This window comes from Choloepus didactylus, chromosome 2 (genome assembly GCF_015220235.1).
Source record: "Choloepus didactylus isolate mChoDid1 chromosome 2, mChoDid1.pri, whole genome shotgun sequence".
Taxonomy (NCBI): Eukaryota; Metazoa; Chordata; class Mammalia; order Pilosa; family Megalonychidae; genus Choloepus; species Choloepus didactylus.
In genome coordinates, this window is record NC_051308.1 from 157,078,400 (window position 1) to 157,095,366 (window position 16,967).

Sequence of the window (16,967 nt, forward strand, 5' to 3'; positions counted from 1 at the left end):
ATTGATTCACTCATAAATTATAGAACAATTTGTAAGGTGGGATGCTGTAGAGGTCCAAAAATGAATCAGATGTAGAATCTATCCTCAAGGAGCTTATATTTGGGTTGGGGAGACAAGCAGTTTACTATCAATAAACAAACTAGAAAATCCATAATTATATAAAATCTATATTATTAATCAACATTAGAAAAGAGTCTACACATTATTTGGATAAAAGTTGATGTAGAGGACTGGGAAAAAAATGGAAGAGAGAGAAACTTGGAAGGAAGAGAAAAAGCATGGTGATCACCAACAAAAGAAATTAAATTCTCTTCTCCAGGCAATATCAAAAAGGATTTGGTGACTTAAGTACTTCAAATGTAGCACAGACTTAAGATATTAGGCATTAGGAGAGCTTCTGTGTGACCTGTAAATTCCCAGAAGGCTGGAAGAGAAAACAGCCAGAAAAATTAGGGTTTAAAAGAGTATATGAATTTACTTTATAAAATGGTTCACAAATTTCAAACTTCTTTTTGTAGGTATGACCCCAGTTTTATGCACTTCTTGACCTTTGGCTAAGATCAAGTGTTGTATGACCCCAGTTTCTCTTTATTACAGAAGTCACAAAATTTTAAGTTCTAAATTAAAGAAATTGTAAATGACATCTGGAAATGTTTGAACATATATATTCATTGGAGTAACAAATAAGAATTCTAGTTGATAGGAAAAAAAATGAGAGAACTAATTCATTCACTAAATATTGGTTTTAAAGATATTGGTGTGTGAGTGTGTGTGTGTGTGTGTGTGTGTGTGTGTGTGTGCTTTATTCAAACTATTGAATATAATATCTTACACCCCCTTCTCTATCTCTTGAACTCTGGAAACTAGTGATTCATAGAGAGAGTATGCTTATTTTAGTAATTACTTTTGATAGAGACAAGGAAGATTTTCTCATACTCAAACATTTATATGAACACATGAATGCATAAGAGTAAGATTCTTTCTCTCTTTCTCTCTCTCTCTCTTTTTAATTTCCAGGCATAGATATTCTTCATCAACTAGGTCTTGGAGGCAAAGATGTAAGACACTCATCAGTGACTGCTGTACCATCATCATCTACACCATTACCTCAGGGGGTCCATTTAACAGAATCAGGTGTCATTTTAACAAATGATGCTTATATTGAGTCACCTCTTGTGAAAATTTTACCAGTCAACTTAGGACAGCCATTCACAATATTAATTGGGTTACAGTCACATAGAGTAAACAATGCATTTCTCTTCACCATTAGAAATAAAAATAGACTGCAACTAGGAGTACAACTATTACCTAAAAAATTAGTAGTATACATCGGAGAAAAGCAGTCTGTATTTTTCAACTACAGTGTTCATGATGAGCAATGGCATTCATTTGCCATTAATATTAGAAACAAAGTTGTCTCAATGTTTGTTGAGTGTGGGAAGAATTATTTTAACAGAGAGACACTTTCGGAAGTTCAGACCTTTGATTCTAACAGTGTGTTTACCTTAGGAAGTATGAATAATAACTCTGTCCATTTTGAAGGAATAGTATGTCAGCTGGATATTATTCCTTCTGCAGAAGCATCTGCAAACTATTGCAGATATGTGAAACAACAGTGTCGCCAAACAGACACATACCGACCTGAGACAAGCCTTCCTCACACAGCTATCGTACCAACTAAGATACCAGAAAACTCTCTTTCCCCCAAACAATTTGGTGAAAAAGTACTGTTGGAGTATACATTTACTGAAGGCAAAAGTATTCCAAATATCATAAATAATGATTCTGCAACAGTGTATAAACAAGAAGAACACCAAATACCAAGACTTCAGTTAACTTCTCTTCCTTCAGGGAATGTCTCTGCTGTGGATCTTGTGACCCATGGGATTCAGGCCAAAGAAAAGATCATGGAGGAATATACTCAGACAAATTTAAGCCTGTCAATGACCCATCAGAGCCTCAGTAAGGCAAGAGTGCAAACCAAGGAGAAATTTAGTTCTCTCCTAAATGTGTCCGGCAATATCACACAACATGGCCATAGAGTAACTGGTCTCTCACCGATTAAGATGTCATCTCTTCTCCAACATAGAAAACACGATTCAGTTAATAATCTCAAGAAGGCTATTAAAGCAAATCTACACACTAATGAACTAATGGAAATGCAACAGATTTTAAACACAACTTTATATAGAGTGACAGATGAGCCATCTGTGGATAATCACCTTGATCTAAGGAAGGAAGGGGAATTTGATCCTGCTGCTACTTACATCATCGAAAATAGTTATGAAACTGAGCTTTATGATTATTATTATGATGATGATCTTAATACAATGCTTGAAATGGAGAATCTAAGAGGGCCAAAAGGGGATACTGGACCTCCCGTAAGTTTTTGTTTTTTTAAAAAATGTCTTAATGCACTATCTTACCGTACATTGCAATGAGCGTTCTCTGGACTGAGCTATATAGAACAGATCAGATTTGCTGGTCTTTGAATGAATTTATGGTTGTTACAACACATCCAACTAGAATGCAGTGTTGGCTAAAATTTTGTACTTTTTATTTTAATTGGCAGGCTGGAAAGCTTACTTAATTCTGGTAAAGTGACTGGAAACTATATGTTACTCTTATTCAGTTGAAATTCAACCAAGGGATTCAACTTTAAATATAGATCAGCATTCTTTATAAAAATTGTAGGCTTAATGCATAATCATGTTAAGAGTAAGACATAAAAGTTGTAGTAGACTAAAGCAAAAGACATTACATACAATTAAATATCCTTCCAGCAAAATAGTGTCAAATGAATTAAAATAGAGTGTAAATTTATTGTAGATAGAGGTTATTTTGGGGTGAATCATTGACTGGGAAGAAACAAACCCTGGCATTACTATTCTAAATGAAATATTTAATTTTCATGAAGAGTAACATATTCCATTATGTTTTAAACTATATAGTCAATTTAACATTTATTGATCAATAAACGCTCCATTTACCTAACCTGAAAATAACTAGTAAGCCTATTGGTTCTTTTAATGGAAAAAACCAGTCAAGCCACTTATTTAATAATGTGTAAACAAAACAAACAAACAGAAACCTGTGATATAAAAGGCTGAATTTTTAATCTCAGAATTTCTTTTGTGGTGTAGGTGTAATCACAGGATAATGTTTGAAAATTTCTAAAATCATTTAAAACCTTATTTAAAAATCATTTAAAATCACAACAGTGGAAGCATGGTTTTTGCCTTTCATATTTGTATACCTTAAATAATCAACTTATACGTCTTCAGTAATTATTTTTTTTCAAAATTGCAAGCAGACTACAATAGATCTTAAAGTATTTCTTTATTTGATGAAAATAAAATTTGAGTCATTTGCTTTAGTTCCAGAAACCATAGAATAGGAGAGGATGATGCCACTTGCTTAGCTTGTGTTTCCTTTGTGGTTATTACTGGAAGTGATTTGATAGTTACTGAGCAACTGTTATTAGAGTAAATGTTTAGAGGTTTTAAAATAAAGCCTGAAGAATATACTTTTACAGAAAAGTGAAAAACTCTTTTCGATTACAACAATTAATTGTCAAAATATTAATAATAAAATTGAGCCACTAGGCAGGTTGTGTTAGAGTATGGAAGCCATTTACTTTCTTCAGAAAAAGTTAATGGGATGAGATAAGCATTACTCTGTTCTGTAAATCCAAACATAGCTATTTCAACATTGATAAGTGAAGCAACTTTAACAACTCCTTAGCCTTTGCTATGTGCAAGACAGGAACACAGTATGTACAACACAGTCAACTGCTCAGAAGAAGTTTACATTTCAGTAATGAGGATAAAGGATAAAGGAAGTGTATTTATACCTACTGTAAAGTGAGATAAGTGTGACAGAGGTGCAAACTAAATGTATGGGGGAAGGAGGTTCAAAAGTAAGAAAAATAATATTTTTTGAGGGAATCTCTATGAAACATCACTTAAGGCTGAGCTATTTAGGATATGTTTTTGTGGATGAAGTTAATTATGATTGCTCTAGCTCTCAAAGGATAAATAAGGTTTTGATAGATGGAGAGGAACTGTTTTTTTTTTTTGTTTTAATAGAGGGAAAACAGCATAATAGCTATCATTTGAGTTCCAACTGTGTGGAAGACACTCTGCCATGCCCTTTATATACATTATCTTGTCTTAAAACAACTTTGTAAGGTTGGTATTACTATCATCTTTCAGATGTAGAAACTGAAGCCCAGAGGAGTTGATTTACTCACCCATAACCACATGACTAGTAAATGATAGAGCCAGGATTTGAACCCAGGTTTTCTGGGTTCACTGTATTAGACTGAATAATATTAGACAAATCAAGACCTGAGATAGATGGGGCCAGGTTGTTTAGAGTCTTAATTGTCAAATTGATAGTTCTAACTTTATCTTCTCAATTGGGAATTTTGAAGGTTTCTAAGCAGGGGATTAATAGGAAAGTTAGTCTGGTAGCAGTGCCCAAAACAGACATGAAGTTCCTGTTATCATGTTGGTGTTACATGACTAGGACATTATCTAGGTTGGTAGCAGTTAAACCACAAAGGAAAAGTAGGATTCAAGAGATGTTTTGAAGGAAGATTTGGTAGAACTAGGAAAATAACTGGAACTTGGGACCAAACAAAAGGAGAGAACCAAAGATGACTCCAAGTTTAAGTCTGAGGGATTGGGAGAATAGTAATACATTACTAAGCAGTAGTTAAGAGAGGAAGTCAATTTTAGGAGAGGAAAATAAGAAGTTAAAACATTTAAGGAACTGTTAGCAATTCAGTAAGCTGTAGGAAAAGTTGAAGAAGCTGAAGTGAAAAAGAGGTCAAGTTGAAGCTGTAGAATTGAATAATATTTCAAGAAAAAGAATTTGGAATAGGGTCAAGATCCAAATCATGGCAAAAGTTTGATTTTAAAAAAAAAGAAAGAAAAAGAACTGTGATGGAGTAATCAGAGAGATGGGAGAGAATACTGTACTGTAACAAAAGCCCAAAGAGGGAGTTTCAAGAAGAATGCAATCAACAGACCCAAAAAATACAGAGAAGTCAAAAAGGTTAACTGAGAAAAAGCTGGGGGACATCCACTGCATCTTCTGATGGGAAAATTATTGTTCAACTTTGAGAATCCAACTTTGGGGTAGTGTAGAAGACTAAAGGTAGATTTCAGAAAGCTAATGAGAGAGTGAATGGTGACGATATGATGAATTTCGTAGGGATTTGTTCCATTGCTTCTTGAAGTGGATATTACTGTGGAAAGTCAGTCCAGTCTGTTATTTCCTACTTGTAGGTGATTATTTTTTTCTGCCTGTATGCCCATGAAGTTCTTTTGTTACCTTTGAAAATCTTTTGATCTGAAGATTATTTATATTTACTATAGGAAAGTCTCCCTTATATCCTCAAATATTTTTGTCCTCCATTTTTCTATACTCTTCTTCAGGCATGGCACACCAATATGCATGTGTTGGATCTCCTTTGTGATGACAGATAGTATTTATTATCTTCTCTATAATCATGTCAATGCAATTGCTGTTTTCCATTCCTTTCTGTGTGAATTCATTTATCCTATATCCATAGCCCTTTGTTGATTTTTTTCTGTTGTATTTAATGTTTTATTGTTTCTGACAGACTAAAATCTAGAATACTTTCTTTTTTTTCTCTTTCATATCTTTCTTCAGCTCTTCTGGTTCACATTTCTTTAGTTGTTCTTTTTTATCTCTTGCAACTCTTCTTTATCTTTTTAGAGAAAAACGTCATCCTGAAGTTTTTTGAATCTATAGTAAACTATGTGACTAAACTCTTTCTCTGTTGCATGGGGTAATTCCTCATCTGGTAAATGATTTTCGTCTACTTCCACTGCCCCCACCTCCCACCCCCATATCTATGAATAAGTCCCATGCTGTTTTTTTTTCTGGTTATTTACTTTTAATCGATGTGGGCCAGCTATATGTTTTATAATAGTATAGGGAGAGGCAAAGGGAACCAAGATTGAGTTGTACACAGTGTCAAACTTAGATTGCTGTCTTAAACATCATCTTACCATATTTGTTTTGTCCTTTACCTAGAGACATAACTCCCCTCATTTTCATGAACAATATGTTGTGAATCTCTTTATATCACAGGCTCTCTGAGAAGTGATATGGTGATTTCTGCTTTTCTTGTTTGTTTTTTATCCCCCGTCACCATCAAAAATCTCCTATGATTAGCAGATTGGGTTGTAGATCATAAAAATGACTTAGTTCTTCCTCTTCAGCTCTGCCTTCCATATTCTTAACTGTTTGGAACTGAGGTCCTTACAGAGTCATGCATTATTTCCCTTTTGGCCTGCTCATGTCCTTAAACCTTATCATTGTAATTAAAGGACTGTTGGAATGGATCTTAAGGACTGATATACTTTTAAATATGGCTGTTAGCCTGTCCAAGGTTTGAGGTCTGAGGAGGTAGTATATGTATATAATATATGCATATAATATATGTATATATGTGTGTGTGTGTGTGTGTGTGTGTGTGTGTGTGTGTGTGTGTATCCCCCAATCTCAACATCTATCCTTGCTCCAAAGTTTTTCCGTATTTGGCAGAAAATCTTCATATTTTGTGGTTTGTGGTTGTGGTCCTTTTCTTGCTTCATTGGAGATAATGTTTTCTTCTTTTGGTGCTTTTTGTTGTTTTCAGTGGGTTTTGAGAAAGGGAGGGTAGTTTATAAAAATGCCTTTAGCCTGCCTGCCATCTTTTATCAAAATTCTCTAGAGAGCTTTTTAAAAACATAAATCAGATCACATGATTTATATGCTGCAGCCCTTCAGTGGCAGAATAAAGCACTAAGAATAAACTAAAAATTCCTTACCATGACCCGTGCAGTGATCTTTCTCCTGCTTACCTATGCAGCCTCATCTTTTTCCACTTTTCCCCTTGCTCTTACTATTAGTTTTCTATTAGTTCCTAAATCAGACTACATTTCTTTTTGTTTGCTTGTTTTGTTTTATTCATTCCCTAATTCATTTTATTCATTATTCTAGACATAAATTTCAGTAGACTAGGTGGCCACTGTTCTTCCTACTCTCCCAAACATATAAACATTTCTCCATTGAAGAATGGACGTTGCAAAATAATTCATTGTCCTTTGTAGTTCACATTTGGTATTTGGGAAGGGACCTTAACTTTCTCAGGTGACCTCTTTGTAAATAACCATAATAAGTACCTAAAGATAGTTAAAAAAGTTACACTATAGTTTACTGGTAACCTACTATGCACCAGGCACAGTGACAAGTATTTTCTATATAATAACTTTAATGCTCACAATAATCCTGAAAGGTTTATTTTATTATCAGTATTTTAGAGATGAGGGAACCAAGGCTTAGAAAGGGTAGGTGACTGGTCCAAGGTCATTAAGCTAAGAAATGATTGAGGCATGATATAAATCTAGATTGGCTGATTACAAAGGCATTACTCCTTTAATTGTATTATACTTTCTCTTAATAACCAGTAATCTAAAAGTTAAAGTGCCTTTTCTAGTATTTAACTTTATTTCCAGAAAATAATTTAATCCCCTCAAAAAAATCATGCAGTAAAAAATTTCTTTGCGACTCTAGTTTCCAGAAAATTTCTATTAAAAACTTTCTCTCAAAGATTTGGAAATGCAAATCTGAGAAGACATGTTAAAATTGTTTTTTATTTAGTGCTTATTGAACAACTCAATTTTTCAGTCATGTCATAAAATGTAATTTCTTTTTTTCCTCAGTATCTAATATTAACTGCCTTTTCAACTTGAATGGAATAGCATTTTCTTTGTCACAAAAGAATATAGTAAGGGCAATAAACAAAACTAGATATTTTGTTTTAATTTCCATTTAGTTTTTCATATCAGTTCTGATTTCTCCTACTTGCTTATTTTGGGGGACTTAAATACAAATCAACAACTGCTAAATTCTAACAGAACCAGAACTAATTTGAAAAGAATTTCAACTTTTATAACAGTAAATGAAAGTCAATTTTGATAAAAACTAGTGATATAATAATAGCTGGTTAAAATATCTGAACTTCTCAGGAAGGAGAAGCTCTTAGTTTGGGGTTGGATAAAATATACTCCTTCTCTCTCGATATTAGGAAATACGGGAAAGGTTTATCAAGTTAGGGGGTAGGAGAAGGAAGAAGTGCAATGAAAGGAAAATGAATGGCTAGAAATATATAAAGAGCATCAGAAAAGTGCCAAATGATGGTACTATCAATAAAGGACAGAGTTTCAAAGAGTAGCTGATATCAAGAAGAATAAGAAATGAGAAAAATGCTATATAACTATTATTTCTCAAATATAACTTACTTATTTCCCCCTTGCATTTTTCATTTGGAATGACCTCGTCCCCCTTTCCCATCAATCTATTTCCTTCTCCTCCCAAGACACTTATGTAAATTTTACTTCCTAGAGAAAACTTCTAGGTATAACATGGCCATGGTATAAATTTAGTTATATGAAATCATGTTTTTGTAGATTAAAAAATGGTCACACACTGGCAGTTACATATGGTTCAACCTGGGATTATACCTTTACTTTATGTGCCATAAGCATAAATAATATAAACCTAGTAAAATTAAGAAAATTGAGGCTCAGGAGGTCATGTTACTTGTTTGTGTTAACCTTGATACATCTAACATCAAGACTCGTGCCATTTTTACTGCAATAATGAATGAATATTTCTTAAATGGAGTATGTGTATGCTCTATAAACACTAAGAAGAATGCCGTATCAGCAGAGTGGTAAGTAACAATTAAACAAATGAACAAATGAATGAATGCATATGTGCTCAACCATATCCCAAATAAGCATTTCTTTTTTATTCTTCTGCAGTTGACTGTAAAGCAAACACACACACACACACCCCGCTTAAATGAGGAAGCAAAGAATAGTTTCCTATTTCTTATTATACATATTTTTAAAAGTAAATTCAAAGAACTCAGAATACTTTAAAAATTGGTCAGCTTTCACTGTCATACTTTGTTTTACAAATTATTTAACTCTATTAGTGACCTTCCAGTGTGCTGCATTTGGTATAAATTTATTACTTGATATACTAGAAGGATCCCATTATAAAGTTTAACACATAACACAGATCTTTGGTTTAATTCTTTTAAAAGAACATAAAATGGCCAGTTCTTTAATTTTTCAAGCAAGTCCTCTTTTGAAATGCACATGAAACAACCTGTAGTTGGTCTCCAAACCTTAAATTGAATTCCTTTTTCAGTAGTAAAAGTAAACTTAGGAAAAAATTACCCACAAAACTACTAGTTATGGTCGCTGAAAAAACCAGATACAGTGGCTGTAACCATAAGTCATAGATTTCCTGCTGCCATTTCTGGCCAGATTAAAGAGGACACTTCAGTTTTAACTCGCACTCCTGCTGATTAGGTTGAGGGGGTTCATTTTACTTTAAAATCATCATTAGCTCAGAATTGGGAGCTTAAACAATTTACCCTGAAGTAGAACTCATACTAATACTAGAGAGAAAAGGTGTGTCTATTTTCATACTTAATGTCTTGGCATTTGTTTTCTAAGGGTCCTCCTGGTCCAGCAGGCATCCCAGGTCCATCAGGCAAGAGAGGTCCACGGGTAAGTAGATAAGACCCATTTCCCATTTGCTGTTAGAATTCGTAACTTTCCAACATGTTTTTCCTAGTATTGTACAGTATGCACTTCCTTTGGAAACCTGCCTGGATTTTCAAACTTAGCCCTGCCTTTGCCAGTTCAAGAGAAGCTTAGGAACACGTGCAGCCTCGTTTATTTGAGTGTAAACACCCAGCCAAAGCATTCTCTGTGAACATGCCCAAGAAAGATTGTCAAATTTGTAGATTAGTGACTGTCCTGGTGCTACTTGTAACATTATTCTTAGTTATAAAGTGATCTCATATATAGTTGATAGTCTGAGGTGAGGTTCGTTTATTTTGGGGAATGAAGAGGAGCAGACTGATTTAAAATAGTGCATTCCTGGATTACATCGTGGAAAATACTGGAGCTATAGATAGAAAAAAAAATGCCCTGAGGAAAAACGCTGTCTTAAGGATCAGCAGTAGTTTCTCACATTACATGGGTCCAACAAAAGATTTATTGCTATATTAGAATGAGTTTCTTTCAAACCTAAAAAAAGAAATGTAGATTTTTACTAACAGAAAGTTTTTCTTTCTTCAGTGAGCTGGAAAAAGAATTGTGCTTGTGTGCTAAAGAGACAAATCCAAATGCTATTTATATAATCCACTAATCCACTTTATTTTAACCTGATTCTATCACACGAACAATATATTTTAAATAAAGAAAAACACCCTAAATTATTACTTTAAATTGTCTATATTCATATAAAACTATTGTCCATATGAGGCCTAACATGAATTCTCAGTGGTCCCTAGCTGTTGTTTAGACTTTATTTCTCAATGGGTGATCATCTATCACATTCTTCACAGTCTCTTCTAAATCTTGCCCATTCTTTTCTAGCCCTAGAACGATTTCCATCTTCCTACCTCTCTGCAAGAATACTCTGGATCCTACTTTTCTGAGTGACTGATTCCATCTTTGCGCTCATTGCTAAAGCTGTTAATCTACCATAGCATAACTTTGGGTTCCGAATCTTCATCACTTCTCGAAATTCAGCAGTTCCCTTTCCCTAATTTCCATCATTTTTTTTTTTGCATTTATTTGTTTAATCTTCCTTCTCAAGACTAATTATATCATTTGCGTTCTTCAGTTTATCTCCTTCAGTCATTCAATTGTCTAACAACACTTGCAAATCTAATTTTTCTCTTTCTCTTGGTTTTATCCCATTTGGCTTCAAACAAACTATCCTTTTTTTTTTTTAATCCCAAACTTTCATTGATATTAAATTTTCCTAAAGTTATTGTCCTGGCTTACTCTTTTAAAATTTTAATAATATATTTAATTTAATCCAATATATCCAAATTATGACTTCAACATGTAATCAATATTAAAATTATTAATGATATATTTACCTTCTTTTGTTAGATAATAAGTCTTCAAAATTCAGTGTGCTTTTTACCCTTAAAGCACATCTCAGCTGAATAGCCACATTTCAGGTGCTCAATAGTGACATATGACAAGTGGCTTCTGTATTGGATAGTGCAGCAGAATATATTGCGTGGTGGAAAATTGCAGTGAAGAGAAAAGAAAAATGCCCAACTTTCCAGTAAGTGCTGGGGCATGTGGCAAATGGAGGAATGAAGAGTGTTCAACTTAAAAATACCATAAGGAAGATGGTTACCTGTAAAAAATAGCCAAAATCAGTGAAGGTAATAAGGTTGGGAGATTTTTTTTTGTAAAACGTCTGGAGTTGTAAGAGCATATGGAAGTGAAAGTTCCAGGGGACAGAATGGAAAGAATAGTTGAGAAAGACAAGATTGGGGGCATGATTTCATGGAGAAGTGCAGCAGAGACAGAGTCTTGCTTTTCGGGTAGTGGTGGAAACAGAAGCTTTTGTGGCTATTCTTGTCTAAGTCCCTAATGGAACTCCACTGAAGAGTTGTTTTCCCATTCTGGAGCTGGCTCAGGCTGAGTGGCGGCATAGCTGTGGCCCAGTCGGCAACCTCAGGTCAATTTGTGGTCACCTCAAAGCTGAACTGCAGTTTGAGAGGAGTGGAATGGTAAAACTACAACTCAATGGGAGGGAACAGACTTGTCAAATGTATTTGTAATATTAAACATTTTGTCTTTTATAGAAGGCTTCTTTACTGCATAATTTCACATGGCAGAAGGAGATGCAAGGTGGTTTTTCTCGGCAATTTTTTTCAGATGACCTGGCAAAAAAGTAAATTTTGACATAAAGAAATAGGCAAATCCAAATTCAAAGGGAGAAGAAAATTTTATTACTTCCTCCCCTACTTAATATGCTTTCTATGGCTTTTCTAGAGTTGGTATGATGGGGAGGAAAAGAAGTAAAATGTAGAAATATTGTTATTGAAGTGATAAAGTTTTTGCTATTTGGTCCCTCAAAAAGCTGGTGCTTTCTCTCACTGGGTGCTTTTGTGGATTCTTAAGAGACCCTCTGTTGGGGTCGTCTCCCTTCCCAGGAAGAATTCTTGGGAGGGTACCTTTCCAGGCACCTCAAGTGATCCATAACTAGCCCATGTGATATATGTAAACATCAGTGCTCTACCAGATTGTCCCAGAATCTGGCTCATTCTTGATCTACTGAGCTTTGTAAAAAAATAGTTCATATCCATTGCTCTTACATCTACATTAACAACTAATTCTTTAATCCCTATGAATCCTTTCTATCTACTTTATTAAAATTTATTTTTGAAGATTACCAACATGTCATAAAATTGAATCATTTTCCTTAGTTGTGTCTTGTTAGCATGCCTTCAATATTTGCACTGCTGACTACCTCTCTTCTTTCTGAAACTCTCTGCTCTATTTATTTTCAGCTGAAGAGACAAATAATTATTAACTGTATGGTATGTGTTAAGATAGAAAGGTATGACTGAAGAGCACAGATGTGGGCTACCAAACCTAAACCGAATATCGGGGGTCTGGAGACCTGGAAAACTTTCTGGAGAAGGTGAATCTCAATACCTCTATTTACTGGTTGTGTCAGCTTAAGTTTTCTCATTTGTAAATGAGAGTAAAAATAACCACCTTGTAGAACTTAAAAATAAGGAACATAAAGCTATAATGTAGTTCCTGGCACATAAATTATTTCAGTAAATAGAAACAATTATTGAATTCAGATTGCATAATTTACCAGTAAAGTGAAATCAAGTTGACAAATATTCTTTGTGGCTAATAAGAGCTGAATACTGCACTGGTAATATAAGAAACAGTCCCTTTTCAAAGAATTTATAATCCTAGAACTCAGTAGCACATGCCATAAAGTAAATAGAGGTAAAATATTTAAATAACAATTTAAAATGATATAAGTCCCAAGATCCTATATGATTAATTGGCAAATGAATTTAACAAGCAGTAATTTCTATAGAAGTTGGTAGGAGAGAGAAATCACTTCATACTGTTGTGGTCAGGATTTAAAAATGAGGTACGATCTGAGTTGAGTCTTGAGGAATGATTTGGGTAGATACAGGGGAGCAAGGTAAATGAAGTCTTTAAGGCATACAGAATAACATAAGCAAAAACTCAAATACAGAAAACATAACACATGTTGATAGGAGTGTAAACAATTGTACTTTGTTATTTTTAGGCTTCTTACTCTGCACAACTCTTAGAAGTAGCACTAAGCAATATGCTGAGGCTACTGATGGGTGGTGAAAAAGGGAAGTTGTAAACATCTTGAGGCAGTGTTTTGAAGCAAAGGATGGAAACCACAGTTCTGCTCTATCATTAACATAGCTATCTTTTCTGAGAGTGAAATATCCAAAATCTCAGAAAAGATAAGGAACTTTGTAAAAAAGTTTGTGTTCATTTTAATGAAATTATGTAATATTTATTTTAATAATACATATCTCTGTTATATGTATTTATATATGTTCTAAGAATGATCTGATTGTTTCACTATTTGCAGGGCACACCAGGACCACATGGAAAGCCTGGGTTACCTGGATTACCAGGTCCAAAGGTGAGTGATTATTAATGAATATTGCCTGATGTTCCTGACATTACAAAGGAAGACTCTTTTCTTTTAAGGCCAGCCTTTGGACACAGAAGATCTCTATCATCTCCAGAGTATGATTCTTTAACAGGATTTTCTTAGACTGATAGACAGCTAGGTTCCTCCTAAAGGCTACCACTTTTGGATTTATATGCTTAATTGTAAAGTCAGGTTCAGGCTTGCTTTGGTCTTCCAAAATCTTTATTGTCAAAATATAATGGCCTTAATTTAAGATAAATTACTCAAATCACAATCTATATTTCAGAGGTTTCCATATATTGCCATTTTAACTTGTAAAAAACAGGTAAATAAATAAACACTAAGGTAATAAAATAACATTTATTTTTATATGTTTTTATATGCACCTAATATTTTTACTTGAAAAAAATATATATGAGGATGATATACAGACATACCTCATTTTATTGTGCTTCACATTATTGTACTTCACAAACATTGTAGTGTTTACAAATTGAAGGTTTATGGCAACCCTGCATTGAGCCGGTCTATCAGTGCCATTTTTCCAACAGCATATGCTTACTTTGTGTCTCTGTGTCACATTTTGGTAATTCTCACAATATTTCAAACTTTTTCAGTATTATTATATTTGTTATGGTGATCTATGATCACTGATCTTTGATGTTACTATTGTAATTGATCTGGAGCTCTACAAACTGCAACGATATAATTGATAAATGTTGTGTGTGTTCGAATTGATTCACTGACCAGCCATTCCCATCTCTCTCTCTCCCTCTCCTTGAGCCTCCCTATTCCCTAAAACACAACAATACTGAAATTAAGCCAATTAATAAACCTACAGTGGCCTCTAAGTATTCAAGTGAAAGGAAGAGTCACACATCTCTCACTTGAAATCAAAAGCTAGAATGAGGAAGGCATGTCAAGAAGTTTAATTAGGGAGGCATGTTGAAAACCGAGATATGCCAAAAGTTAGGCCTCTTGCACCAAACAGTTAGCTACGTTGTGAATGCAAAGGAAAGGCTCTTGAAGGAAATGAAAAGTGTTGCTCCAGTGAACACATGAATGATAAGAAAGTGAAACAGCTGATTGCTGATAAGGTGAAAGTTTTTGTGGGTTTGGATAGACCAAACCAGCCCCCACATTCCCTTAAGCCAAAGCCCATTCCAGAGCAAGGCCCTAACCCTCTTCAATTCTGTGATGGCTGAGAGAGGTAAGGGAGCTGGAGAAAGAGAAGTCTGAAGCTAGCAGATGTTGGTTCATAAGGTTTAAGGAAAGAAGCAAGCTCCGTAATATAAAAGTGCAAGATGAAGCAGCAAGTGCTAATGTAGAAGCTACAGCAAGGTATCCAGAAGATCTAGTTAAGATTACTGATGAAGATGGATACACTAAACAACAGATTTTCAATGTAGATGGGTCAGCCTTATATTGGAAGAAGATGTTTTCTAGGACTTTCATCACTTGAGAGGTCAGTGCTTGGCTTCAAAGGACAGGCTGACTGTCTTGTTAGGGGCTAATGCAGCTAGTGATTTTAAGAGCCAATGCTCATTTACTATTCCAAAAATCATAGGATCCTTAAGAATTATGCTAAATCTACTCTGTACTCTGTAAATGTAACAATAAAGCCTGGATGACAGCACATCTCTTTACAACATGGTTTACTGAATATTTTAAGCCCACTATTGAGATCTACTGCTCAGAAAAAAAGACTATTTAAAAAAAATTACTCCTTGTTGACAATGCACCTGGTCATCCAAGAGCTCTGATGGAGATGTACAATGAGATGCATGTTGTTTTCATGCCTGCTGACATAATATCCATTCTGCAGCCCATGAGTCAAGAAGTCATTTCAAATTTCAAGTCTTATTATTTAAGAAATACATTTCACAAGCCTATAACTGCCACAGATAGTGATTCCTCTGATGGATCTGGGCAAAGTCAACTGAAAATCTTCTGGAAAGAATTCACCATTCTAGATGCCATTAACATTTGTGATTCATGGGAAGAGGTCAAAATATCAACATTAACAGGAGTTTGGAAGAAGTTGACTCCAACCCTCATGGATGACTTTGAGGGGTTCCAGACTTCAGAGGAGGAAGTAACTGCAGATGGGGTAGAAATAGCAAGAGACCTAGATTAGGAGTAGAACATGAAGATTTTAGTAAATTGCTGCAATCTCATGGTAAATCTTGAATGGATGAGGAGTTGCTTCTTACAGATGAGCAAAGAAAGTGATTTCTTGAGCTGGATTCTACTCCTGGTGAAGATGCTGTGAACATTGTTTAAAGAATAACAAAGGATTTAGAATTTTGCATAAACTTAATTGAAAAGTAGTGGCAGGGTTTGAAAAGATTGACTTCAATTTTGAAAGAAGTTCTACTGTGAATAAAATGCTATCAAACAGCATCACATGCTACAGAGAAATCTTTTGTGAAAAGAAGAGTCAATCAATGTGGTAAACATCATTGTTGTCTTATTTTAAGAAATTGCCACAGCCACCCCAGACTTCAACAACCTCCATCCTGATCAGTAAGCAGGCATTAATATTGAGGCATGACCCTACACCAGAAAAAGATTACAACTCACTGAAAGCTCAGGTGATGGTTAGCATTTTTTAGCAATAAAGTATTTTTAATTAAGGTATGCATATTTTTTAGGTATAATGCTATTGCACACTTAATAGACTACAGTATAGTATAAACATAACTTTTATATGTACTGAGAAACCACAAAATTCATATGATTTGCATTATTGCAATATTTGTTTTATGGCAATGATCTGGAACTGAACCTGCAATATCTCTGAGGTATGCCTGTTCATAGGATGATTAAAGTTTTATGTAAACAACTAACCTGAAAAAGCCTACATATATATAAGCATAGATAGTTGTATAATAGTAGTGTGATAGATAGTAGTATAAGCATAGAAAAAGTGTGGAAGAATATATACCATATACCAGGCTGTTAATAATGGCTACTTTGGGAGGATGAATGGGAGTAGAGTGGCAGTCAGGAAAGATCACTAAAATTTAAGGTCTTGGTTGCTAGTAACTTCATTACTTTTTTAGAGTCTTCTCAAAACCTCTATTTATTACTGAGCACGTTAATAAATAAACATGTAGCTATATATCATAGGGGTCAAGACTATAGGCTTTGGTATCTGTCAGATTTTGATTCAAATCTTAGCTTTTTCAATTCATATGATTAGAAGCAAATAACTTGCTTTCCCTTCAGTTTTCTCTTCTATAAAATAGGGAGGATTATAGCATTTCCTTGTTTTAGTTTCCTAGGGCTAACTAAACAAATTACCACAAACCAAGTGACTTAACATACATTTATTATCCCACAGTTAAGGAGGCTAGAATTCTGAATCTAGGTGTAGGCAGAGT

The 16,967-nt window shown here is 34.4% G+C and overlaps 1 protein-coding gene across 1 annotated transcript in view; it reads left to right on the forward strand.

Moving 5' to 3' along the window:
* The window catches only part of COL24A1 (collagen type XXIV alpha 1 chain), a 466,350-nt gene that overhangs the window by 24,004 nt on the left and 425,379 nt on the right, over positions 1 to 16,967 (forward strand). The window contains 3 exon segments of the mRNA XM_037826738.1: positions 1,018 to 2,381; positions 9,552 to 9,605; positions 13,516 to 13,569. Coding sequence (XP_037682666.1) covers positions 1,018 to 2,381; positions 9,552 to 9,605; positions 13,516 to 13,569 — 1,472 coding nt within the window.